This window comes from Mytilus californianus, unplaced genomic scaffold, assembly GCF_021869535.1.
Source record: "Mytilus californianus isolate M0D057914Y unplaced genomic scaffold, xbMytCali1.0.p SCAF_11, whole genome shotgun sequence".
NCBI lineage: Eukaryota > Metazoa > Mollusca > Bivalvia > Mytilida > Mytilidae > Mytilus > Mytilus californianus.
Window position 1 is genome coordinate 72675525 of NW_026262593.1, and position 27275 is coordinate 72702799.

At 33.9% G+C, this 27275-nt stretch overlaps 1 protein-coding gene across 3 annotated transcripts; it reads right to left on the reverse strand.

The window, feature by feature from the left end:
- Nucleotides 1-2071: 2071 nt before the first annotated feature.
- On the reverse strand, nucleotides 2072-27250 carry LOC127720648 (DNA damage-binding protein 2-like). 3 transcript variants are annotated; one of them, XM_052227363.1, is made up of 10 exons: nucleotides 27121-27250; nucleotides 16444-16843; nucleotides 12349-12540; nucleotides 9822-9970; nucleotides 7627-7726; nucleotides 6381-6558; nucleotides 4682-4824; nucleotides 3962-4126; nucleotides 2952-2997; nucleotides 2072-2315 (listed from the first exon to the last, which is right to left on the reverse strand). In XM_052227363.1, exons 2-10 carry the CDS (start codon nucleotides 16837-16839, stop codon nucleotides 2095-2097), a joined length of 1590 nt encoding a protein of 529 aa, XP_052083323.1. In that variant the 5' UTR covers nucleotides 16840-16843; nucleotides 27121-27250; the 3' UTR covers nucleotides 2072-2094. The 3 variants fall into 3 exon arrangements, with proteins under 3 accessions (XP_052083323.1, XP_052083322.1, XP_052083324.1); XM_052227362.1 differs by lacking the exon at nucleotides 9822-9970 and adding an exon at nucleotides 10000-10148; XM_052227364.1 differs by lacking the exon at nucleotides 9822-9970 and adding an exon at nucleotides 10000-10148 and having other exon boundaries at nucleotides 27125-27220.
- Between the last annotated feature and the right edge of the window lie 25 nt (nucleotides 27251-27275).

A 27275-nucleotide genomic window follows, 5' to 3' on the forward strand; every position in this document is an offset into this window, starting at 1 on the left:
TGAAAATTAGAGAAGTAGTAATACCATTTTCCAAATAAATTATAGTTGAATATCTCTGTACTGTGGATTCATTTAATTCACAGGATACCATTTTTTTGTGGATATCATGGGTATAGATGAACCAAGAATTTAAATGTTCAAGGAAGTACAAACAAGTGAATCTTAATGATAACCCCGCCCACTCAAAGTATAAGGTAAACAGGAAGTTGTTGATGAGTGAAGAATCTGAAAATGCATCACACCGTATAGTTAATTCATATAAACCCTGAAACCAAATTTTAGAAATCCTTGTATTGTAGTTCCTGAGATAAATGTGATGAAAATTTTCAACTACTTTGATGTCATGTGTAAAATGATGTAAGTGTTCGGTAAACAGGAAGTTGTTGAGTGATGAATCTGAAAACGCATCACACAGTATATATAGCTGACTTATATAAACCCTGAAGCCAAATTTCAGAAATCCTTATGATGTAGTATTTGAGAAAGATATGATGAAAAATATTCATGGGACAGACAGATGGACAGACAGAGGTAAAATAGTATACCCCACTTTTCTAAAGCAAGGGGTATAATAATTATCTAAAGATAAGTGTGCAGACTTTCGTAGAACCAGGAAATCAAAAATCTACCAAAATTCTACTTTTCCTTAGTCCAGGAAAGTTGGTACCCAAGAAATGAACAAGTGAATCTGTGAGCTACTGCCCACTAATGATACCCTGCCTGCTAAAAGTACAAGGTAAACAGGAAGTTGTTGAGTGATGAATCTGAAAATGCATCACACCGTATAGCTGACTCATATAAACCCTGAAACCAAATTTCAGAAATCCTTGTAATGTAGTTCATGAGAAAGATGTGACGAAAAATATTTCATGGGGCGGTCGGAAGGACAGACAGAGGTAAAACAGTATACCGCAGCTTTTTTAAAGCAGGGGTATAATTATCTTTAGATAAGTATGCAGACTTTTGTAGAACCACGAAATCAAAAATCTACCAAAATTCTACTTTTCCTTAGTCCAGGAAAGTTGGTACCCAAGAAATGAACAAGAGAATCTGTGAGCTACTGCTCACTAATGATACCCTGCCTGCTAAAAGTACAAGGTAAACAGGAAGTTGTTGAGTATTGAATCTAAAAACGCATCACACGGTATAGCTAATTCATATAAACCCTGAAACCAAATTTCAGAAATCCTTGTAATGTAGTTCCTGAGATAAATGTGATGAAAATTTTCAACTACTTTGATGTCATGTGTAAAATGATGTAAGTGTTCGGTAAACAGGAGGTTGTTGAGTGATGAATCTGAAAAAGCATCACATGGTATGGCTGACTCATATAAACCCTGAAACCAAATTTCAGAAATCCTTGTAATGTAGTTCCTGAGATAAATGTGATGAAAATTTTCAACAACTTTGATGTCATGTGTAAAATGATGTAAGTGTTTGGTAAACAGGAGGTTGTTGAGTGATGAATCTGAAAACGCAAAACATGGTATAGCTGACTTATATAAACCCTGAAACCAAATTTCAGAAATCCTTGTAATGTAGTTCCTGAGAAAGATGCGACTAAAAATATTTCATGGGGCGGCCGGACGGACAGACAGAGGTAAAACAGTATACCCCAACTTTTTTAAAGCAGGGGTATAATTATCTATAGATAATTATGCAGACTTTTGTAGAACCATGAAATCAAATATCCACGAAAATTCTACTTTTCCTTAGTCCAGGATAGTTTGTACCCAAGAAATAAATAATTTTACAGTAATTACATGACAACAGGAACACAAAATTCACAATTTTAGTAAAATATGCATTTCAAACAATATAATTGCAAAAATGTAAGACATGCGAAAATGATATTTCTAAACTAAACAGCAAGAATATGATTATAGGATGATTAATGTTGAAGTATATGTACTAGATTTGTTTACTCATAATTTTGAAATAGTCTTTCTATATGGTGATATTTTACATGGAATATATATTCTCATTTTTCTAAGTATTAACACTTCATTCAAGTAAAAAAACTATTGTATGGTGAATAAACTGTTAATCTTTTTAAAGAAAATAATATGATGAAACATATTTAATTCAGTCATTTTATTTCTTGGAATTTTTCATTTTCAGTTTCAATTTTTCTTTATCAGTTTTTGTATTTGTTTTTTCTTTCGTCTTTGTCTCTTTTGATTTGGGTTGCCTTGATCTACGGCTACTCTGGTTGCTATGGCTACTGTTGTCAAGGTAAGATTTCATGGCTGGCAAAAGAGACTTCTGTCTTTCAGCAACTTCTTCCTTTCTAGTCCATAATAAAATATGAACACCTTTTAAAAAAAAAAGAACATCATGGTTAGCTTTCATCAAAATAATGAATGATACTTTAGGATTTATTTGTAATCACAGCAATCTTGGTGAAAACTGATAAGATATAATTAAAGAATAACTGAGTCAAGAATTCAAACACAAAAAATACAAATCAGTGTCAGACTGAAAACAACTCATTAATGCACAATTGTGTGTTGTACATAATTAATTATCAGTGTTGTTAGGTCACAAGTTGCATATTTATAGATATTTTAGTTCTTTGATTATTTATTGTGTTTATTACATGGATTAAAAAAAAGATAAAATGCAAAAAACCTTATTTTTTCTACATAATTTGTTTTGATGAAACATCATTGACAATGTCTTGGCACACCCATTGTTTTATGACATCAGAAAAAACTATTTGATTGATTCATATGTGAAATTACCACTTCTGTGTGATGTCTTTTTTTCTGTTGTAGGTTTGCTGCCTCATTGACTTATATCTAAATGAATTTGTCCTTTTTTAAATGAATTATCTGCCCTTGAAACAGTATATAATTCATTTTAAAAAAGACATTTCTTTTTTAAATGAGTTATCTGCCCTTGAAACAGTGTACAATATCCACAGTTGTAAATTGTTTATATATACTTACCCATACCAGAAGCTAATGCGTCACCTCTTCTGTTGAATTTATTTACCTGCAAAATAAAGATACCAGATAGAACTAAATCAAACAGGTATAATATAAAAATGCAGTGAAAGAGAGGCTAAAGATTCCAAAGTGACATTCAAAGACATAAACCCCAAAAAGAAAAAAGAAAATGACCAACAGACAAGTAACAGTACACACAACAAAACAAAGAAAACTAAAGATTGAGCAACACAAACCTTACCTAAAACTGGTGGTGATCTCAGGTACTCCTGAAGGGTAAACAGATCCTGCTCTAGCAGGATTACTAGTATGAAGGTTATTTTGGGTTTCACATCAAAAAGGTTAAATGTTTTCATGGAAACTGGAATTTTTTTCTCTTTCTTAATATGGACATAAAATGAACCTTCAAACAAAAGTTTGCCAATTACGTTGTTTTTTAATGTCTTTATGATAGTGAAATATGTCTTGAATTAAACCAAAAAACAAATAAAAAGAGTCGATTGGGAAAAATCAAAAATATAATGAACTGGAACAACAGAAATCTTTAATCTTATGTCTTTCACAAATTTCAGAACTAAGAAAATTCTGTTGTTGTGTCGTTCAGTAACTACCATTTAATGTAAGCAAACTTATTTTTCCAGTATCTCTTTTTTTTAGAGGGGGTGCGGGCTTTAAGCCCTTTCTAGATGATTTTGATTCTATTTATTTTCTCAAAATTTTCTCACCATGGTGTTAATTCCATATAAAAGAAGATCCTATCCAAGTAAGACATTTATGAAACATTTTTTTATAAATGTGTTTAATTTTCCATTCGATATATCCCCCTACATAAACACTCAAAAGAATAAGTTAAAAATCAAAATCAACTGTCTTTTTTTTTTTGTATCATAGTATAGTTAGGTTGCTGTATCACTGAGTTGCAGTCTAAATCTATATAAAGATACACAAAAGAATTTGCCTATTTTTTGTATGATGACACATGTACTGGTTCCCATGTGCTTCATACTTACACAAACCAGTCCGGATGAAGAGGGGTCACTAAGACTGGTTACCAGATCACCTGTTTCTACGTCTAAAATATCAATACTACGTAGTTCTCCATCATGGTAACCAGGAAATTTTGGATCAGGGTATCGACCAATAACTGCAAGGTCTTGAAGAGGATGCCATGTTGCCTGCAAAAGTTTTAATGAAATTCATTTTTATGAAAATATGACAAAATGCATATCTTGACTGTGAATTATTTTTTGTGTGGTACAAATTTGGGGTTTATTTTTTGCCTTTTTTCAAAATCAAATATTCACAAAAAATTATTTTATCCTCTATCCCGGAATATTATTACCGACAAAAATAAATGAATCAACAGTAATATGAGACAAGTGTTAACTGAGGAGCTGCCAAAAGTTATTTATGTATGCTTGTTTTACTCATCATCTTAACTTTTGGTAATCAGATATACAAAATGCTCATTATGCTGTCATCAGATACAAATTTGCGGGAAATCTTTTGCTTCTTTATTTTTTGGGGAAAATCCTGAAATCACCAAAAAACAGAAAGAAGATTCTACCATGTTATTGAAGCTTTTTTTCATGATAGTGCTAACTCACTGTTAGAAGCATAATATTGTAGCAAGGCTCAAATTTGTTAAAGGCCCAGAAACAAATAGGTCCAATTGACAATCTCTGAGCTCTAGTTATGATTGTCACAGTACTTTTGCCTTAATATAATACCTTTATTGGAGTGATATGCTGAAAGAATCTATGAGGATGTGAAATCTTCCTTTCTAATACCCAATCTGGTGCCCTGTATACTCTAACCTGATTACCCTGGTCTGTAGTTAGCAGTCGACAACCATCTGTTCCACTGAAGTATGCTGGAAATAAATATAAATACAAACTGTGTAAAATGCTCCGTGTTGAAGGCCGTACCTTCACTTATAATGGTTTACTTTTATAAATTGTAACTTGGATGGAGAGCTGTCTCATTGGCACTCATACCACATCTTCTTATATCTATTTATATCCAGTATTAATTTTTGCACACCAAGATTTCAAAATTGCAACAAAAAACATACCTATCTGGATGGGGTTTACATAATAAAGAATAATGGGCAAAAAAGTGTAGAATAAATGGGAAGAAATTAAAAGGTAAGCCAAAAAATAAGAATTAGAGAATAATTGGTGCTGAAAAAATAAAGAATAGAGAACAAAGGTCAAAATAAATAAAGAATTGAGAAAAATGGTATAAAAATTTAAAAAATAAAGAATTGAACGACCCACCATTCAGACCCTCATACACATAAACTTGAGCAGCAGTACCCAAACAGAGGCTGTAGCTTCCTGTAGCTGCAAGCACATTTTGAATCTGCATTCCAAATTATGTACCCTTTTTTAAAATCCTTTTTCATGTTATGGTCATCCTGTTGGTACCTGTGTTTTAGTCTTACAACATAGCCTAGAGGGGGAGGTTTTGAACACATACAACTGGTTTACCATACCAAATTGTGAGCCTGTATCAAAAATCTAAAAATGGAGGATTTTCAGATTCTTGTAAACAAAGAGTTGACACATCATCTGTATTTTATTAAGATTGTTTTCCAAATGAACCTGCATTTTAAGTACAAAAATTTCTCCAGTGTTAATACAATCAAGGTGTTTCATGCTATACAGCCTCTAACATCATAGATAGGAAATTTCACAAGGGTTTATTACTTTTCCTTTTACCGTGTGCAAATTGTCACCAGACTTTATCCTCTTTCTCCAATGTATAAAGCCTAACCATTAAAAGCTTCCCTTTCTCCTTTTACACTTTTTATAGACTAAACTACACTTTATAAGAGTACTTTAGCTCACAATTTTTTTATCCTCTTGCAGTACAAAAAAGCCTCAAAATGGTAATTTCCCTTTTCCCTGTTTAAGTGTATATGTTGGAGTTGAAGTTAATTTTCTTTTAAGTGTCTATGAATATGTAGGAGTTAATTACCCTATCTCATTTCTCCTTGCTCTGTGTATAAAGCATTATCAGAGTTAATTCCCCTTCTCCAATAACAAAATTCATAGCCTCACAATAGTTAATTCGCTTACTTCTGTTTAAAAATTTGAAGCCTCACCAGAGAAAATCCCTTTCGCTAGTATCAAAATTAATACCCTCACCAGAGATAATTCCCTTTTTTATGTTTAAAGTCTAAATCATCACAAGAGATAATTGAATTCTCATCATCCCCTTTTCAGTGTATAAAGCCTCACCTTAGTTCATTTAATTTTCATGTTTTAGTAAAAAAAAAACACAACTAACCAGAGTTATTTCCCTTTCTCCTGTATTGGTGTACAAACCTCACTAAAGTAAACTCTATTTCCCCTGTTTCAATCTATAAAGTTTAGCTCATTAACGTTAACTCCCTTTCTCCTGTTTCAATATATAAAGTCTTACCAGAGTTAATTCCCTTTTCATGTTTTAGAATGTACAAACTGCTCTTCCTGTCTTTCATCATTCTAACATCCCAGAACTGGACAGTCTGGTCAGTTGATGATGTACACAGTAACCATTCTTCACGGGGAGAGAACTCTGCATGGGTAACTTTTTGTTTATGTAATCGACAGTTGAATATCTGTAAAAACAAAAAGTAAACAAATAACTTTTTTTGCATTTGAAAAAGAGTCCTTCTTGTTGATTCCAATTCTAGTGGTTTGTAGATATGTTCTTTGTTCCCATTTCCAGAATCTAAGTTTCAAGTTCTTCCTTAAATACATGTGTCAATTTAACACATCAGTACACAAAGGGATATGCTGGTGAATGTTTCTACTCGAGTTTCAGACTGCCTAGAGTATGATCCAGATCTTAAAAATTTATAATTGTCGCATAAAATGGGAGAATTGATGCCACAAAACTTGTTAGGCATGTTAAATAAAAAGTGCATGTTCCTTGTCAAGAAAAAAACCAGTCTTCACTAGCTTTTGTAGTTTCAGCAACTGCTTTTCCTATGAGCCTTATACTGTATATTGAAAAATTTACTGGTGTCTAATTTTGGCTGGACATTGTACCCTTAAATTTATCCAATGTGAACTTCTCACTTTTTAAATTAATTGCACAATGCCACAAAAAGCAAATAATGATCACAACAAAGATTCAACTTTTATTTCTTAGGCTAAAACAGTGAACAAAACCCTACGCGAGATCAGCAGGTACATCAAGTTACCTGTTTGCCTTCATACGTCATTAACTGTGTGTCAAGTTACCTGCTTGCCTTCATACATCATTAACTGTGTGTCAAGTTACCTGTTTGCCTTCATACGTCATTAACTGTGTGTCAAGTTACCTGCTTGCCTTCATACATCATTAACTGTGTGTCAAGTTACCTGTTTGCCTTCATACGTCATTAACTGTGTGTCAAGTTACCTGCTTGCCTTCATACATCATTAACTGTGTGTCAAGTTACCTGTTTGCCTTCATACGTCATTAACTGTGTGTCAAGTTACCTGCTTGCCTTCATACATCATTAACTGTGTGTCAAGTTACCTGTTTGCCTTCATACGTCATTAACTGTGTGTCAAGTTACCTGTTTGCCTTCATACGTCATTAACTGTGTGTCAAGTTACCTGTTTGCCTTCATACGTCATTAACTGTGTGTCAAGTTACCTGTTTGCCTTCATACGTCATTAACTGTGTGTCAAGTTACCTGTTTGCCTTCATACGTCATTAACTGTGTATTGCCAACATTATCGCCTGCCACTACCATCTTCCTTTTATCATTGACATCTACACTGCAGTACCAGAAACTGGAAAAAAACAAAATTCTTATTTTTGGTGTTCAGGTGACTTTGGCTATATATAATGGGACTATTTTTATCATTCATTGGAAGTACCTCCAGAAAAATACCCACCTTGTTAGGAAAACTGGTAATTCTTGTAATTTAAGAATCTTCGCTACTCTGTTTCAAAATAACAAGGTTTTTTTTTTGACTGTTCTAAAATTATAGTTTATGAATAATGGAACTAAAAAAGCAGAAAAAATTAAAGATCCAGGTGATTGTTTTTTGAGATATAAGCCATTAAATAATTTGGTGGGAAATGATTCTTCATACTTTTAACGTTCACCGCTTTTTTGTTTCCAAAACCATGAAAAATATCAAGGATTTTATAAGATTTTCAAATACGGCTTTTTAAACAATATGATATAAAATGATGAAAAGAAAAATAGGGATAAGCGGGCAAAATGTTTTGATGGCACTACATGGATAAAAGCAGAGGGTTCTGAAAATATCAGGCAAAAAATCTATAAAATCTAAGCGCAGAGGTCGAACCCTGAACAGTTGGGGCAAATTTGGACACAATATTCAAGCTTGATACTGTCTCAATTTGGATTGTGATCAAATTTTTGACATAATATAGGTTTCTGACACAAAATAAATGTGGTCAAAGATCTTTAAAATCTATTGCGCAATACTGTGCAATTGAAGATTTCTTCTTGAAACTTTTCAAAAAATTTGAAAATTGAAAAATTTTTAAGAAAATAAAATTGGAAACCCCCCTTTGGAGAAATTACACCCAAACTCAATCCCAGTCTTCCCTTTGTAGTATGGAACGTTGTAGTACAATTTTAGAGAGATCCATACACTTTAACACTATTTATTGTCTGTTATTGTCTGGAACCTAGAAAAATGCTTGTTTTTGGCCCCTTTTTTGCCCCTAATTCCTGCATGTTTGGGGCAATTACCCCAAAACCGAATCCCAGTCTTCCCTTTGTGATATGGAACATTGTGGTACAATTTCAGAGAGATCCATACACTTACACACAAGTTATTTTCTGGAAACTACAAAAATGCTTGTTTTTGGCCCCTAATTCCTAAACTGTTGGTACCATAAACCCTAAAATCAATCCCAACCTTCCTTTTGTGGTATTCAACCTTCTAGTAAAATTTCATAGAGGTCCATTCACTTAAACTAAAGTTATTGTAAAGAAACCAAATGTGTCTTCGGATGACAACGACACAGACGAAGACATCATACCAATATACGAACCCAAAATAATTTTTGCGGTCGTATAAAAACAAGAGGAGCAAACATCCTTTAGTTCAAAATTTAAATTGCTATAATATATTTCTTTCTCTTATCTGAAGTTCCTCAGAAAACTTTGTAATTAACAATGCTACATGTATAATGTCAGAACAACTAGTCCATACCCTATATTCCATCAGGAACAATTCTTGCATTTGAGGGGGTGGACAAGGCGGTACGTGATTCTAACTTCCCTACCCTGAAATTCCCACTTCCCTTCCCCTATTCCCACTTTCCTCTCCCCATTACTCGCAGATGAAAATCAGTCAAAAATTCTCCCCCGAGTATCCTTATTCTATCTCCCCTTTTGGTGCTTACTTGATTTTGTGGTTTTACATATGTCTCTATACATGTATATATCCTATAGAAATTTTCTACTTGGTAGAACTTTTATATTTGTTGTTCGTCTATACTTGGGAAATCCATAAAAATTGGTATCTTACCAATAATACTAAATCCAAAGTACTTTAAATTCAGAAATTATCGCATGCATTTATTATTGCGATTTTGTCATTTTAGACTAAAATTCGATTTTAATTTTTGCGATATTGAGAAAAATCCTGTTTAATTCATATAAAAAATTTCAAAATGCAAGTTTAAATTATTGCGATTATAACCCTGTCGCATTTTTCGCAATAATAAAAACATCGCAATAATTTCTGAATTTACAGTAGTTGCTCAATAAAATGTGCCAGAATCTAAATCATTTTTCACCCAAATTCACGTTATTTAACTGTATCAGAGGTACTACATGTATAAACAGATACAATCAACAATCATCTTGAACAGACATGACAGACAACATTGAAAACTTACTCATAAAAGTTATAAGTATCTGCTAAAATATTGGATTGTCTCCCTTCCACATCATGAAGAGTTACTCGCCCATCCAACGCAGAGGCTAATATCTTATTGCTGTCGTTTGGCCAAAATCTAATTGCTTGAATATTTCCACCAGCCCCAATCTTCAAAATAAAACAGATACAAGACTTACTCATGAGGATTCATTGTGTCTGCAAGTATTCTTGAATTTCTGCCGTCCACATCGTTAAGTCTGACTGTGCCGTCAACAGCAGCAGATAAAATGAAATTGTTGTCTGATGGCCAGAACTTAATGGCATTCATGATTCCACCAGCTCCTATCTATTAAAACATAGGTAATTGATGATTAAATTGTTTTCATATTTGCATAATATGTTTAAATGATTTAAAATGCAGATACATGTAAGCAGATAAAACAATTGTTTATAACAGCTTCTCAATCGAAATATGAACTTAAATGACACATGTGACAGTATTAAAAATTTTAAACAAATAAATGGAGAATGTTTCCATGGGACACAGATGATGCCCCCGTTTGCATATAACGTTATAAAGGGACATAACTAGAGAACTGTAAAAGTGACCCCACCAAAATTTGATATTTGGTTGAGGAAAACTAAAGATAGAAAAAATAATATTGGGATGTACATGTAAGTATGGACGAACAAGGTAACACTTAATGCCCCTTTGCCCAGCGGCGGGGGAGCATAAAATCATTGTATAAGAAAATTTCTAAATTGAGACTAAAAACGACCAATTACACATGTTACATGAAATATCAACAATGGTATATTGCATTGCTTAAAAGTGAGACCTGGGCTAATATATTGTCTGCTTATTGTGAACTTTTTGAAAATAGAAACAGCCTTGTTTAAGGATGTTCTCTCCTTTTGTTTTCAAATTTTTGCCAACTATTAGGAATCCTGTGGTTTTATCCATGTAGTGCCATTTAAAAATTGTACCCGCTAACCCCTACTTTTCTTTTTATATTTTTATTACATATAATTTAAAAGGCAATACTTGAAAATGCTATTAAATCCTTGTTTTTTTTCATAGTTTTTGAAAGAAAAAGGGTGACAGTGTTGAATTTAGCAAAAGTCTAGAGAGAATTATTTCCCGCCAAATTTTCAATGGCTTAAATCTAGAAAACAAGCACAGAGACCCTTCATTTTTACTGCTTTTTATGTTCCTTTATATATATACTATCAATTTATAAAAGTCTGTTAAAAAGATTGTTATTTTGAAACAGAGTAGCAAACATCCTTAATTTGATCTTACAATATGAACCAATGACATGAATGTATACTGAAGCTAGAACACTTCCTGTTGTCTTTATCTACTAAATATAGTATCAGTTATTTTGTGTGTAATGAAGATTTCATATCGTGTCACTTTTCTTCACTATTTTGTTTACGGATGAAAATTTTTTTTTAAATTTTGTTTTAATATTTTTATTTAAGTGATATTTTTATTAACAAGAAAAATGAATTATTAATACACAGCATGTTGACATGTATCATCGCACATGCATTACCTGTCCATTATTGCCGATTGGGTATTTTAGTTCAGCTTATATTTATTAAAAACAACCAATGATATAAGGAATTCCCTACTGGCCACTCTTGGCATCTCGCTCTCTAATTGCTTTGTGAGATGTGGGAAGGGAACCAATCAGAACAAGGCCCTTATTTCAAATTATCCAATCTGAAGAGATAATTAATTAATTATCATCCTTTTGTTTTAATTACTGCGCATCTGATTTAGGCTTTCTAGATAATACAACTGCATGAAGCAGACGCATTGCAATTTGGCATTAGCGAATTTAAAACAGGGGGAAGGGAAATGGGTGGGGCTGTTTCAAAGTGATGTGGATTAATTGACTATCATGACTTTAATTGTAGCCATTTTTACCTGCAGTATAAAAACAGTATAAGGTCAATGTCAGAAAACCTCACCCCTTCCCCAGTTTCTAAATCCTATAAGTTTTTTTAAATTTTTCTGACTTTGACCTTATATTGTATATATTGGTTTTCTTCAGAAATTCAGATAACTACATGTATTCAGCTGTCTGATGTAAAATAAAGCTTTTTAGATTTGCTCACTTACAAGTATTTTCGACTTCTATTTGATGATGGAAAACAGGTTTTTCCATGAAATTACCCTAAACTATCACACATGATTTGAAATAACCAGAGTTTCATTAGACGTTTTCTAACAGTTACAAAAAGGTTTTTCTCTGAAATTTCATGACGAGAAGGGGGTTGCACGGTCGATTATGGTATCCTCATTTTTAATTCAGAATTTCAGGGGAAAGGAAAGATATTTAATAATGAATATTACGGATTCATTTTTAAATGTGGGAAACTATTTGTGTATTTTCGTGGATTGTGTCCATAAAAGTGAACTGCAAATTTAAGCGTAAAACAAAATAAAATTTCCTATTGATTTTTCAAAGCATCCACAAAAATAACTATCCTCTCACAATCCACAAGTAAAATGAATCAACAGTTGCATATCTTACCCCTTGAATCATCTTATCATTATTAACATTAGCAGTATCCCACAACATAATATCTCCTCCTTTGGACCCCACGGCCAGGATATTTGGGTTGGTTGGATGCCATTCCATTGTGGTCACTCTGCGATCAAAAGGACTGGCATTTCTACAAAGCTGCAAATCCGATATCATGTTGACCACTGTGCTTGACAAACTCTGAAATATAAATATACAGTCATTTCCTATACATATATAGATATAAGAAGATGTGGTATGAGTGCCAATGAGACAACTCTCCATCCAAGTCAAAATTTATAAAAGTAAACCATTATAGGTCAAAGTACGGTCTTCAACACGGAGCCTTGGCTCACACCGAACAGCAAGCTATAAAGGGCCCCAAAAATTACTAGTGTAAAACCATTCAAACGGGAAAACCAACGGTCTAATCTATGTAACATGTATAAAAAACGAGAAACGAGAAACACTTATGAACCACATCAACAAACGACAACTACTGAACATCAGATTCCTGACTTAGGACATATATGTCGGGTTGTTGTCTCTTTGACACATTCCTCATTTCCATTCTCAATTCTATGTATGATTGTATATTATTAAAAGTTTCCTAATGAAAATAAAATAAATGGAGAATGTGTCCATGGGACAATAATAATGCCCCCTCTTACATTCAACGATATAAAGGGGCATAACTTGAGAACTGTAAAAGTGGCCCCAGCAAAATTCGAACTTGGTCTGTGTTTTGTGGTAATAAACATTGTGTATAAGTTTCATAACATTTGGTTGAGGCAAAACAGAAACCAACTTTAGGAAGTATGTAGGAGAAAAAAGGACCATTTTGACCATGGCGAGTCAAGCAGTGGGAAGCAAAATCATATCAATGACTAAATTTATCATTTATAACTGTAAGACTTAACAGAGTAAGATAAAATGCTTCGCTGGGCGCAGCTTGATACGACCGCAGAGGTCAAACCCTGAACAGTTGGGGCAAGTATGGACACAACATTCAAGCTTGATACAGCTCTGAATTTGGATTGTGATTAAATATTTGACACAGCATAGGTTCTGACACAGAAAGAATGTGGTCTAAGAACTTCAATTTTTTTAATTTACCTATTATGGTCCAATGTCCAAAATCAAAATACATGGTTAGAATCAGCATATCAAAGAACCCCATATATTCAATTTTTGTTGAAATCAAACAAAGTTTAATTTTGGACCCCAACTTGAACAAACTTGAAAACTGGTCCCATAATCAAAAATCTAAACACATGTTTAGATTCAGCATATCAAAGTACCCCAAGAATTCAATTTTTGTTAAAATCAAACTAAGTTTAATTTTGGACCCTTTGGACCTTAATGTAGACCAATTTAAAAAACGGGACCCAAAATTAAAAATCTAAAAACACGGTTAGATTTGGCATATCAAAGAACCCCAATAATTAAATTTTTGATGAAATCAAACAAAGTTTAATTTTGGACCCTTTTGACCTCAATATGAACCAATTTGATAGCGGGCCCACAAATAAAAAATCTAAATACATGGTTAGATTCAGCATATCAAAGAACCCCATATATTCAATTTTTGTTGAAATCAAACAAAGTTTAATTTTGGACCCCAATTTGGACCAACTTGAAAACTGGGCCAAAAATCTAAAATCTAAATACATGTTTAGATTCAGCATATCAAAGAACCCCATATATTCAATTTTTGTTGAAATCAAACAAAGTTTAATTTTGGACCCCAACTTGGACCAACTTGAAAACTGGGCCCATAATCAAAAATCTAAAGACATGTTTAGATTCAGCATATCAAAGAACCCCAAGAATTCAATTTTTGTTAAAATCAAACTAAGTTTAATTTTGGACCCTTTGGACCTTAATGTAGACCAATTTAAAAACGAGACCCAAAATTAAAAATCTAAATACACGGTTAGATTTGGCATATCAAAGAACCCCAATAATTCAATTTTTGATGAAATCAAACAAAGTTTAATTTTGGACCCTTTTGACCTAAATATGAACCAATTTGATAGCGGGTCCACAAATAAAAAATCTAAATACATGGTTAGATTCAGCATATCAAAGAACCCCAAGAATTCAATTTTTGATGAAATCAAACAAAGTTTAATTTTGGACCCTTTTGACCTCAATGTGGACAAAGTTGATAACGGGGCCCAAAAATCAAAAATCTAAATACATGGTTAGATTCAGCATATTAAAGAACCCCATATATTCAATTTTTGTTGAAATCAAACAAAGTTTAATTTTGGACCCCGATTTGGACCAACTTGAAAACTGGGCCCATAATCAAAAATCTAAATACATGTTTAGATTCAGCATATCAAAGTACCCTAAAAATTCAATTTTTGTTAAAATCAAACTAAGTTTAATTTTGGACCCTTTTGACCTTAATGTAGACCAATTTGAAAACGGAACCAAGAATTAAGAATCTAAATACACGGTTAGATTCGGCATATCAAAGAACCCCAATAATTCAATTTTTGATGAAATCAAACAAAGTTAAATTTTGGACCCTTTGGACCTCAATGTGGACCAATTTAAAAACGGGGCCCAAAATCCAAAAACTTAATACACGGTTAGATTCAGCATATTAAAGAACCCCAAGAATTCAAGAATAAAACCCCATTGAAATTGATCAAGAAATAAGCAATTTATACGAAGTATCTTCTTTTGCACAATACTGTGCAATTGAATATTTCTTGCTATTGTGCAATACTGTACAATTGACAATTTCTTGCTATTGCGCAATATTGTGCTATTGGATATTTCTTGCTATTGCGAAATACTGTGCAATTGAAGATTTCTTGCTATTGCGCAATACTGTGCAATTGAAGATTTCTTGCAATTGTGCAATACTGTGCAATTGAAAATTTCTTGCTATTGCACAATACTTATTATATAATAATTTACACATCCTGTTTGGTGTGTATCTCCTACCATATCATTATTATTTGCTTTTAAATATTAATCAGAAATAACCAACTTAAAATGGAAAATTTTAAAAGAAAAATAAAAAGGAAAAAAAGAAAAAAAAAGAAAAAAAAAAAATTCCCCCCCCCCAAATTTTTTGAACCCCCTTATGATTCATCACCCCCAAACTCAATCCCAGCCTTCCCTTTGTGGTATGGTACCTTGCAGTACAATTTCAGAGAGATCCATACACTTGAACACAAGTTATTGTCTGGAAACTAGAAAAATGTGTTTTTTGGCCCCTTTTTGGCCCCCAATTCCTAAACGTTTCGGGCAATTACCCCCAAACTCAATTCCAGCTTTCCCTTTGTGATATGGAACCTTGTAGTACAATTTCAGAAATATCCAAACACTTACACACAAGTTATTGTCATGAAACTAGAAAAATGCTTGTTTTTTGCCCCTTTTTTGGCCCCTAATTCCTAAAATTTTGAGGCAATTACCCCCAAAATCAATTACAGCCTTCCCTTTGTGATATGGAACCTTGTGGTACAATGTCAGAGAGATCCATACACTTACACACAACTTATTGTCTGGAAGTTACAAAAATGCTTATTTTTGGCCCCTTTTTGGCCCCTAATTCCTTAACTGTTGGTACCATAACCCCCAAAATCAATCCCCACCTTCCTTTCGTGGTATTGAACCTTATGGTAAAATTTCATGGAGATCCATTCACTTAAACTAAAGTTAGAGTGCGAAAACCAATGTGTCTTCAGACGACGACGACGCTGCCAACATCATACCAATATACGACCAAAAAATTTTCAATTTTTGCGGTCGTATAAAAATTGGATGGGCTTCAGGTTATTTAAATATTGATTTTCTATGCAAGGTATTTTTGTATTGTTGTCATGGTTGTCTTTTTGTTGCTTTCATTTTTAACCAAGCATCTGAGGGATTGAAATTTTCCAGGAAATTTTCTTCAGGGGGTCTTTCACAAGGTAACCATTCACCCCCCATCCCCTGTTCATAAATTAATTAGAATGGCCCATTTATTCTTGGTGCTTCTCTGTAAATATTAAGTGTCATGTATATTCAAAAATGTATAGTGCAAAAATATATTTAGGTTTACAGCAATTATGGAAAACAAATTTACTTAAATTTCACCTGTTTTAATTTCACAGTTCTCTTCTGACCGGAAGTATACTGCTGCAGAAAATGTACCAAGTTCTGACTCCTATAAGCCAAGGGAGTGAATCCATGTATCTTTGGTTCACACTTAAACTGAGGCAGTGTGGGTTCAACTGTCTCTTTATCTCCATGACTACCTATTCGGTCATTAATCATGTTGATTTCTAATGGTTTATCAATTGGGTCTATCTTGTCATTGTCAACATTACCATGGTAACCCCCAGTCAGTGGATTGATATTTTTTGCATCCTCTTCCGATGACTCTTCCTCCTTTGTCTTCATCATTCTTTTCCTCAGTCTCTTACTGTACGTCTCTTTCTTTTCTTCATTTTCTATTTTTGTCTTCCTTTTCTTGGTAACTTTTTCTGGCATTTTTCTACCTTGATTTAAAAAAAAAACAACAAATAAACATCAGTGTTTTTTTTAGAGCTAATTTCCTAATGCATGTAGAGTAAGAATTTGGTTGTCTTGCTTGCCTTGCTTGCTTTGCTTGTCAAAATGTTTGTATTAATGTTTGCTAAAGCATTGTAATTAGGATTGACATCTGCAAACAATATAAGTAGGCGTAGTTAAACCTGTATATATGTAAATATGATTATTTGATAATGTCCAATCAAACTTAAATACATGTATAATGTATATAAGTTTAACTCCACCTTTTTATATTGTTTTCAGATGTCAATCTTAATTACAATGCTTGAGCAAACATTTATACAAACAAAGCAAGCAAGTCAACCAATACTTTAACTTGCTAGCATTATGATAACAGCTGTAAATAAAATATGTACCTGCATAGACAGATCAAATATGTACCATGTGAGGGACATTACAGAACTCTGCTCTTGTATTAAACTTTGGAACTTTGGTTGTCGTTTGTTGATGTTGTTCATAAGTGTTTCTTATACATAGATACCAACCCTCTTTAGGTGATTTCAGTAAAAAAGGTATAAAGTTTTCCGTAATTTGGGTCTTTTTCAGTAAAAATATTGTCTTCGAAAAATTTTGTAATAATCATCATGATCATATATACAACTAGGCACACAATGATGTGATTGATTGATTATTAGTTGCTTAGCGTCCAGTGGCAAATATTTCATACATGTTCAGGACGAACAAATAAACAATAATTACAAAAGGTAGGTCCTTTATTAGAAGCCGTCCAAGATGAAGGTCAGGGAAGTTAGACTGCCACTAGAAAATGAGGGTATATTGGATGCAAGACAGTAATTAATCATTACAAGTCCACCGACGGACCCCTCAAAGAGTTCTTTCAACAGTTCTTAACATGCAGAAAGCGTGGCACTCTCATTAATGTCCCCAACATGACTGGACGTGGCTGCATACTTTTACATCCAGCACAACCAAACAGACACCCAACTTGGCAAGGGTTTAACTGCTTATTGGAAGAAAACCTGTAGTGACCATATTTCTATTTCTCAGTCACCCTTTCAGGGGTTAAAAAATCCACTAGCCCGACGCCCGGGACTAGACATTTACGCCTCGGGCAATCAAAACTTGTAACCCAGTATGCCCGACGGACTAGTAACAAAAAATTCTTGACGTTTCAAAAATAGATAGTGGAAAATCCCTTCATCACCTTTATATCTTAGCCAATCAGATTCAATGACGTCATCCGGGATTCCAAGAATTTGAGCTGGTTTGTACAGGTCCTCATGCGCAGTAACATGTTTTAAAAATAGAACAAATAACTCAGGGTGGCCCGGTATCATGTATTGATCGCAATTCTTGTACTTTCAATATCGATTTCTAATTATAGGGGATATTGTGCATTGCTTCTGTCGAGTTTTTCAATTAACGGTACCGGGGGGTATTATGTATTGATCGGTATTGATCTGTCTTGTCGGACAACTGTTCTTGCAGTGAGCACGAAACAATGTCAATGCAACAAAATATATCAAAATATTTAACTACGGCGACCGCAGGAAATTCATCAACTTCAAAGCAAAAATCGGTAAATGAAGGGGATACTGATGAGGCTGAAAATACATCTAAAAAAAATAGAAAGTACGATCGGGACAAGCGAAAAAGAACTTTCATAGCGACATGGAATGAAAGATTCCCGTGGGCAAGGTCGGTTGCGGAGGATGAAAAACCCGAGGCTATGTATTGCGAATACTGTCGGTGTTTTCCCCGAGTATGCAAATAAAAAGTCCGCCTTGTATGTTGGGACATCAAATATAAGAATTGATCCACTTGTTTCCCACGATAAAACAAATGAACATGTTTTCTGTGCCAGAAAATATCTAACGACCCGGCATAGTACTACAACGGATAAACATGAACTAGTTTATAGAAAAAAGGTGACTCTCGCCGAAAAGCATATTTTTAAAGCTTTAGTGAAATTATCTGACAAAGAAAAAAACAAAATGAAATATATGCAGTAGCTAAAAAGGGAAAACCCTTCTCGGACTTTATTTTTATGATGGAAGTCCAACAAATGAATGGATTTATTGACTTTGAAAATTACCAAAACATTCCAGCATGTATAATGTTTATTGAGTCCATAGCTCAGGTACTAAGGATTGGAATCAAGGCTGACATGAACAAGGTCAACTTTATAAGTGTTATGGCAGATGGTTCAACAGATTCAGCAGTTATAGAGCAGGAAATAATTTACATAAGGTACGCCATGTTAAATGTCAATGAACATTATTCATATAAGTAAAATTTCAAATGTTTCAAATTCTTCCCTTTCTATTGGACAAGCGAAAAGTTATCTTTGAAAGAGTTAACTGTTTTCTTTTTGTAAATTAAAACTAACTAAGTAACTGACAAAATCGGTTTATATCCATTTTTATGCCTCTGTTAATCGACGAAAGGGTATCAAGTAATATTAACTCTTGTTCTTCCTTATAGATTCCTTTAATTTTTCTATAACTTTAGCGTAAAAAAAAACGTAAAATACCTGTGTATAAAAAGGGCAATGAATTGTATGATATCAGATATGTCTCTGATGGTATTAAGTCTACCCCAATGCACATATATTTCAAAATCTTTATACATCGTCTTGTGTGTGAAACTGATAAAGTTAAAACAATTAAACTTTGGTGGTGTCTCACTTTGCCAATCATACCACATCTCCTTATTTTTATATTTCAGTCAAGTCACATCTTATTTACTGGTCACCGACCGTGTACAATATAGTACAAGTCCTACTCAAATTGAACTTTTATTTCAGGTATATGGATCCAATTGAAAAGTAACCTGTGGTTCGAATGATCGACATTGTGTCACTTAATTCTGCAGATGCTCCCGGGATACTTGAAGCGATAAAAGAAGGGTTAAAATCTATTGGTCTCGATTTTGAACAGTTAAAAGCCAATGATGGGACTCATCCAAATCTGTTAATGGTTAATTTTGATGGGGCTTCGGTGAATTTTGGTTCTAAAAGTGGTGTAGTAAAACGAATTCAAGATGCAGTGTCTGAAAGAGTGTTTGCTATTCACTGTATTGCTCATAAGTTAGAACTGGCAGTTCTAGATGCAAATAAAAAATTTACCTACATGACAAAGTTTGAAAATACACTGAAGGGAATTTTTAACTTTTATCATTATTCACCACGGAGAAGGCGCCAAATAAAGGAAATCGCAAATATGTTTGAAACTGATTTGACACATTTTTCGGGAGTAAAACAAGTGAGATGGCTTGCAAGCAAGGACAGGGCAATTAAAGCTGTGCAAAATAATTTTCCATTAGTTGTTAGTCATTTGGAGCATAATTATGAGGCTGGTAATAGAGCAGATGATGCTAATAAATCTAAAGGGTATCACAATGACTTGACTTCTTTTAAATTTGTCAAAGTTCTTCACTTCCTGTTAGATGTCTTGCCTATTCTTACTAAACTGTCTAGGTGTTTTCAAAAGAACGAAATCCTGATTTTTCAAGCCAATGATCTCATTGAATCTACCGTAATGGAACTTATTGCTTTAAAAACTGTACCAGGTAAAAATATTAATGAATTTGGAACAATGTATGATGTTGACAGTCATGAGTACAAAGGCGTTAAATTGAGAAATTTTGCAAATTGTAAAATTTCCTACACAGATGACCAGGATATCATCAATTTCCTTACAGACACTATATCTTACATTAATAAGAGATTTGAAAATTTGAAGCAGGAACCACTCTGCTTATTTAGAATCTTTGACATAAGTAAATGGCCATTTGATGTTCAGCAGTTAGCTTTGCATGGTCTATGTGAGATCAGAACACTTATGTCTGAATATCTAAATGAACACTTTACTGAGGTTGAAATTGACAAAATCCTTGGACAGTTTGCTGATTTCAAAGTAAAATGTAGGCATCTGAAAAGTGAAAATGTTGTTCAAGTCATGTCTAGCTACATATTACAAGAATCGGTTAAGGACACAGCATTTGCTAAGCTGGTTGAGTGCATAATGTCAATTTCGGTAAGCACAGCTAGTTGTGAAAGGGGGTTCTCACATATGAAAACTGTTAAAACGAACTTGAGAAGCATAATGACACAGTTTCACCTAAAGAACCAGCTTCTTGTTATGAATGAAGGTCCAGAGTTATCACAATTTAAACCAGAGGCCAGTATTGAGCACTGGCTGTTGTCCAGTGAAACTACCAGGCATGTCAATCATCACAAATTGCCTGGACCAAGGTCAAAGGACAGAAATCAAAACTTGAACATTCAGGATGAAAATGACAATGCTGTCTTTGATGTCGAGTTCCAAAAAGATGCCTGAAGATCCTTGTTCTTATTAAAAAATAAAACATAACTTCATTTGATTTATTTTATTAAATAGTGTATAATGCCCTTTCAAAACATGACACCCAGCCTGTATTATGCAGCACACTTTGATTTGAAAGGGATATTCGGGCTAGCAGGTTAGTTTTGATGGGCTAGTAGTTCTTGGAACAGGGCTAGTAAAATCCTGCTGCCAATAAGTCCTGGGCTAGTTAGCTGTAACAAAATTTTTTAACCCCTGCCTTTTGGGGTGACATTCAGTTACAAAATGATTTCCTTTATTTATCAGAACTATGATTCAAAGTTAATGTGCAAATGAGGAACACTGACCATCGCATTAAATGGAAATCTTTTTAATAATATATGCAAAAGGCATAATGGTCTGGACTTCTAGTTTTCTTTCTTTGCTTCAGAAATATAAATAGTTCCACTAGACATTGTACAGTCAGGGGACTTACTTAAATGAGTGATTTTCTAAATCACTGATTCAAGTAACATTATGTCCATAAAGGTTGGAAGTAAGAGTGGTCTTTCTTTAATAATCACCTATTTAAGTAGTACAAATTAGTCACTAGACTAAGTGATTTAATTTTATTGTAGCTTTAAATATAGAATACTAATGATCCAGGGACTAATTATGTTGCTAAAATTATCAGAACCAACATCTGTGTTGATAGGATGACGGGTTATGTCAGGTGATGACCTTGTACTAAATCTAGGATAATGACATAAAAATCACTTGTTTAAGTATCATACCTCAATTTCCTTCCAAAAAATCACTTCTTTAAGTATCATTATTTTAATAACCCACACTAATTTCAACACCCCCGAACAGTGAAATTTTGATGGCGAACAGTAGAATTTATCACATAATCTATAAGATGAAACCTTGAATTTTACAGGAAAAAAACTCCCACTGCCAGGAAAAATCTGTTAAGAAAGTATCAGTTCATTACGTAAAGCCATTTTTATAGCATTTTTTCAACTAAAATAGAATTTGCAGCTAAATGATTGCATCAAAGGCATAAACCTTGCTGCTTAAAAGAAGCAAAAAGTTCTTTTTTTTCAATTTTTACTAATGAAAAGATATTATCTAAACCTATGTGTTTAAAATTTTGGTAAAACTACAAAATCACAATTTGTGACAAAACTTCGAATTTGCTACTTAAATAAGTCCCCTGACTGTTGTAAAATTGAAAACAAAGACTTGTTTCGTTCATTAATTATTCAGAATTGAACATGAAATAGAAAGATCAATTTATACTGTTAGTCCCGATTGATTGTTGGTTGCTTATCGTCCAGTGGCAAATATTTCATATATGCTAAGGACGAGAACATGTTGACAATAAATTCAATAGGTAGGTCTTACAATATAGGCCGTCCGGGATGAAGGTCAGGGAAAGTTTGGACTACCATGGTAAAATGAGAGTATCATGGGTATATTGGATAGGGACAGAAATTTAGCCTTGCAACAGGCCACCTACGTACCCCTCAAAGAGTTGTTGCAAGGGTTCTTAACGTGCAAACTCTCTCTACACAAGGCATTGAATTTAATTTCCTCATTCTGACTGGACGTGGCTGCATACTTGAGGCCGCAATTAAAAATATCTTTGTTTCCCCTTACCCTACCCACCATTTTGGAAGTGGGTAGGTAGGTAGGCTTTTTTTTTTTTTTTTAGAGAAAATCCCTGAAATATATCTAACACACAGGAAAACACATAAAATTAACAAATTGAACTTTATTGATACTAAAACAACATACTGTATAACGTTATATGCATGACTAGAACACCTTACAATTTCAGACTAGAAAATGTTGGTAAATATCAATGTCTTTGTGACTTAGAGTAGACCACATATAAATTGAGACACGGTTCTATATTTTTCTTATAGTTTTATTAATTCAATTGAAAATATAAAACCCCGACGAGACTGTTACCTAGTAACATTCGATGCAAAAAATATGTACACTTGTTTTCCATTTAAGGAAATACTAGAAGCCACAAACCGTGATCCAAGCGAGTATGACTACGCCTATTAAGGCTTATTCTAGAAAACTATGAATTTATTTTTAACAATAAACTTTACCATGAAACCTTGGGCGTGTCTATGTGCGGATCAGTATTCGCTGAGTTAGCAGACCTTACAATGTTTGTTAATTCTTGAACACATTTTACAACGCTTTCAACATAGAGAAACAAAATGATAATGATAGTTGAAGTTCACCTACGAATTTTCCTGTAATGAAACAATATTCTTAGACACTGTCATAATTATACAATTGATTGATTGTTGGTTGCTTAACATCCAGTGGCAAATATTTCATGCATATTCAGGACGAGAACAAGTTCACAATAACTACAATAGGTAGGTTCTGTAATAGATTAAGGGGTTAAGGTCGGAGAAATTTAGACTGCCACGGGAAATGAGGGTATATTGGATAGGGACAGAAATCTAGCCTTGCAACAGGTCACCTACGGACCCCTCAAAGAGTTGTTGCAAGGGTTCTTAACGTGCAAAGAGCGTGGCACTCTCTTTACACGAGGCATCGGATTTAACATCCCCATTCTGACCGGACGTGGCTGCAAATTTGTACATCCCGCACAGCCAAACGGACGCCCCACTTTAGCACGGGTTTTACTGCCGGTCGGAGGAAGACCAATGGTGACCATACTTCTATTCCCCAGTCACCCTTGGGGGCAATATAATTATACAAAGGAGAAAGATTCTTTAACGAAGGCATAGTATGATACAAGACATTAAAACCAATATCAAACCAACTGAAACATATCAATATCTGCACAGACACTGCTCACACCCAAAAAGTGTTTTCATTGAAAGGATTTATCAAGGGTGAAGTATTGAGGTATCTCAGAAACACAAGCAGCAAAACTGATCTTAAAAAACAGTAAGAAGCTCAAACGAGGATATCAAATATCTGAAATCAACGATTTTTTTTATCAAACACAAAATACAGAAAGGGAAAACTTGCTAACACATCGACCTGCGAAATGGGAGCAACCGCTAGTAATGTTAACAAAATTCAACCCATCTATACAGAAACTAAAAATATAATAATGAAACACTGGCATCTTATTTCACAAAACCCTGAATGTGTGACCATATTTAATCATCAGCCCATTATAGCTTATAAAAGACATAAGAACTTTAATCAAAGCATAAGCTGGTATAGTCATCTCGACTTTTCACAACACAATATGATACTGAGCTCGAAAAAAATCAACTACTATTTTATCCAAAGACAACTAGTGTATGGTCCAATATCACATACGAAATGAAACAAAATAGCATAAATAGCACGCCAATATACAACTTATTGAGTCAACCACTGATAAAGGCGAACTCAGGGATTTACCACAAACACGGCAGAAACACCAGGCCTAACATTTAAGCTCAAGGGTGAGCTCGGATGCGCAATCGTAACTACTCGGCCATTCTCGCTACGCATTTTCTTATTGGAGGCGTAGCTAGAAAGGAAGAGTAGTTAAGATTGCTCGGATGCATTTATTTAAAACATTATTCCATTCCAATTTCAGTATCCTTGCATACGTTGTTTACCCTTTGCTGCAAACACACGGGCGACAATGATTTCGCGGAATGTTGAAAATACGGACCATTCAAGGAAACGAAATTAAAAAAACGAACTTTTGAGCGAAACGAAAAAAAAAAAAAAAAACAACAACGTGATTTTCGAAAAAAATTATTTCAGTCGGCGGATTTTTGGAGGGTCGGTCGGGTAAGGGGAAACAAACTCAATTTTAATTTTGGCCTGATACATCCAGAACAGCCGAACGGACGCCTCACTTTGGTGATTGTTTTACTGCCGGTCGGAGGAACAGTGGTGACCATATTTCTACTCCCCAGTCACCCTTAGGGTGAAGTCCTGAGAAACCCAATGGATAATAACCATGATAGCAGTCCAACCAATCAAGCAGTTTATGTTACACCATTCTAACCAAATATTATGTGTCACAATGACGAAAATGAATCATATACTGAGAACTGTTCTGGACAGCTAATGAACATAGACTGTTAATCGTAACACCGTTATTTTGGTCCTAAATTCATAACAATTACAATTATTGAACTAAAGAAGTACTTCACCATGTTCACTAGCTCAACCGCTTACGGTTGCTCAAGTATCTACTAAGTGTTACGGTATTAAGGGAATCAATCCCGTCTCACCTGTTTCAGATGTACCAAGGTACTGTCATTGTAAAAGTCATAGGTAAATGTAATCTAGGTAACAATGGGTTAGGCATACTTGCCAACCTCTGACAATGAGAAATCATGTCATGACATGACATGACATGTCAAAAAGCGTGTGAAAACGCGTGACGTAGATGCGGACTTTTTAATATGAACAATGTTCATAATTTCACATTATATGCAAATTTGTTAATATAAAAAACAATATTCAACTGTAAACTTTTATTGTTTTCAACAGTGGTCTGTTTTGCTGCTTTTAAAGCAACACCACTAGGCACATAGTCTAAACACCTGCTGGTTTGGATACATTTACTTGATAAAAAGGCACACAATATATCATTGTCGAGTTCTGATCAGAATTCAGTGTAAATTTCTTTATAATTGAAAAATGATCTCTCACAGTCAGAATTGATATTTGGCTGAACTAAAATTGAGTGTCATAATGTTTTTTTGCCATCTAAAATGTCATCTATGATCTCTACCATTGCTCCCAACAAACTATACAATATATGTTGCTATTGCCTGGTCAAAACTGGGTAGTTCATCAGAAGACAGCTAATACTATGAGAACTGATCCAACAGTTCCGTGATATTTCCATCCCCTATGGCCTGTGGAAATCTGTTGGCTACATTTGAAACTGAAAAAGAAAAATATTTTATAATTGTTAAATGCTTAATCAAATAGCTATGTATTTTAGTTCTCCTCTCATATGTATTGTTATGATTGCAACATAGAGTGCACAATGCGTTACTTATCCCTCGATGATATAAACTCGAACTCCCAAATATAATTTATAAATCTTGAAATTATCTTGGTTCGTACACATCGTTTTCGCTTAGAAATCGGCTCTTTAGACGACGGTACAGGTCCTGAAAGCGACCTCTTTCTGAGGACATTTCCCCTAAGTGAATTTGAAAGAAAGAAAGTCCCAAAATCGTAAATACTAATCACAAACTACTTACCTTAAGAGCTTTTGCTGTTCGTCCATATAGAAAAATAAACAATATGGCCACCAAACAATTACTTCGAAATTTCGGTATTTATCGTGTTATAATGAAAAAACCCGAGAATCGCGATATCACTAACAACCAAAAAATCAAAACAACGAAAAAGCGTGTAATTGCGTGTAAAGTGGTGAAAAGCGTGTACACGCCATGTGATAAAATCCTCGCGTGTAAACCGTTGAAAAAGCGTGTATTACACGCGAATATCATGTCAGTTGGCAACTATGGGGTTAGGTAGTTCCAAATTTTTTCCCTAAAAAAAGGATTTACTATCGCTTGACAAGGGATTCTGAGGGCAACCAGATCAGAAAATTGCTCTGGAAACTGAATACCAACAGGGATTACTAAAATAGGTTGTTCAATTTCGAATCCGGGTCCGTTCGCTCTAGTAGTAGTACCTGTTCGCCCCACAGGAAATCTGAAAGGAGACAGACAATGATCAGGCTGCACACAGCCGATTTTTCTCTAAATGCCTTATTTTTTTAAATATCAGCCAAAAAGTGATTTACTATCAATTATAAAGATATATTATCAATTATACAGATATATAAGGAGATATGATTTGACAATAAAATTTGGCAATGACTGAGACACCTTTTTATCATTTTTAACATTTCTTTTGAATTCTGCAATTCTAAAACTGAAAATTTAGATAAAAAGAATATTTTCTGATTCCGTGTAACCTACCTAACGAAGATTTACAATACAGAATTCTTCCCAGTTAGATTCCTTTACCAAAACATTATATTGTAAACATGCCAGGTTATATAAATTTCGCGGGAAATTGCATGATGGGATAGAATTCAAAAATGTTTGAAGTTCTAGCATTTTTCTTCCT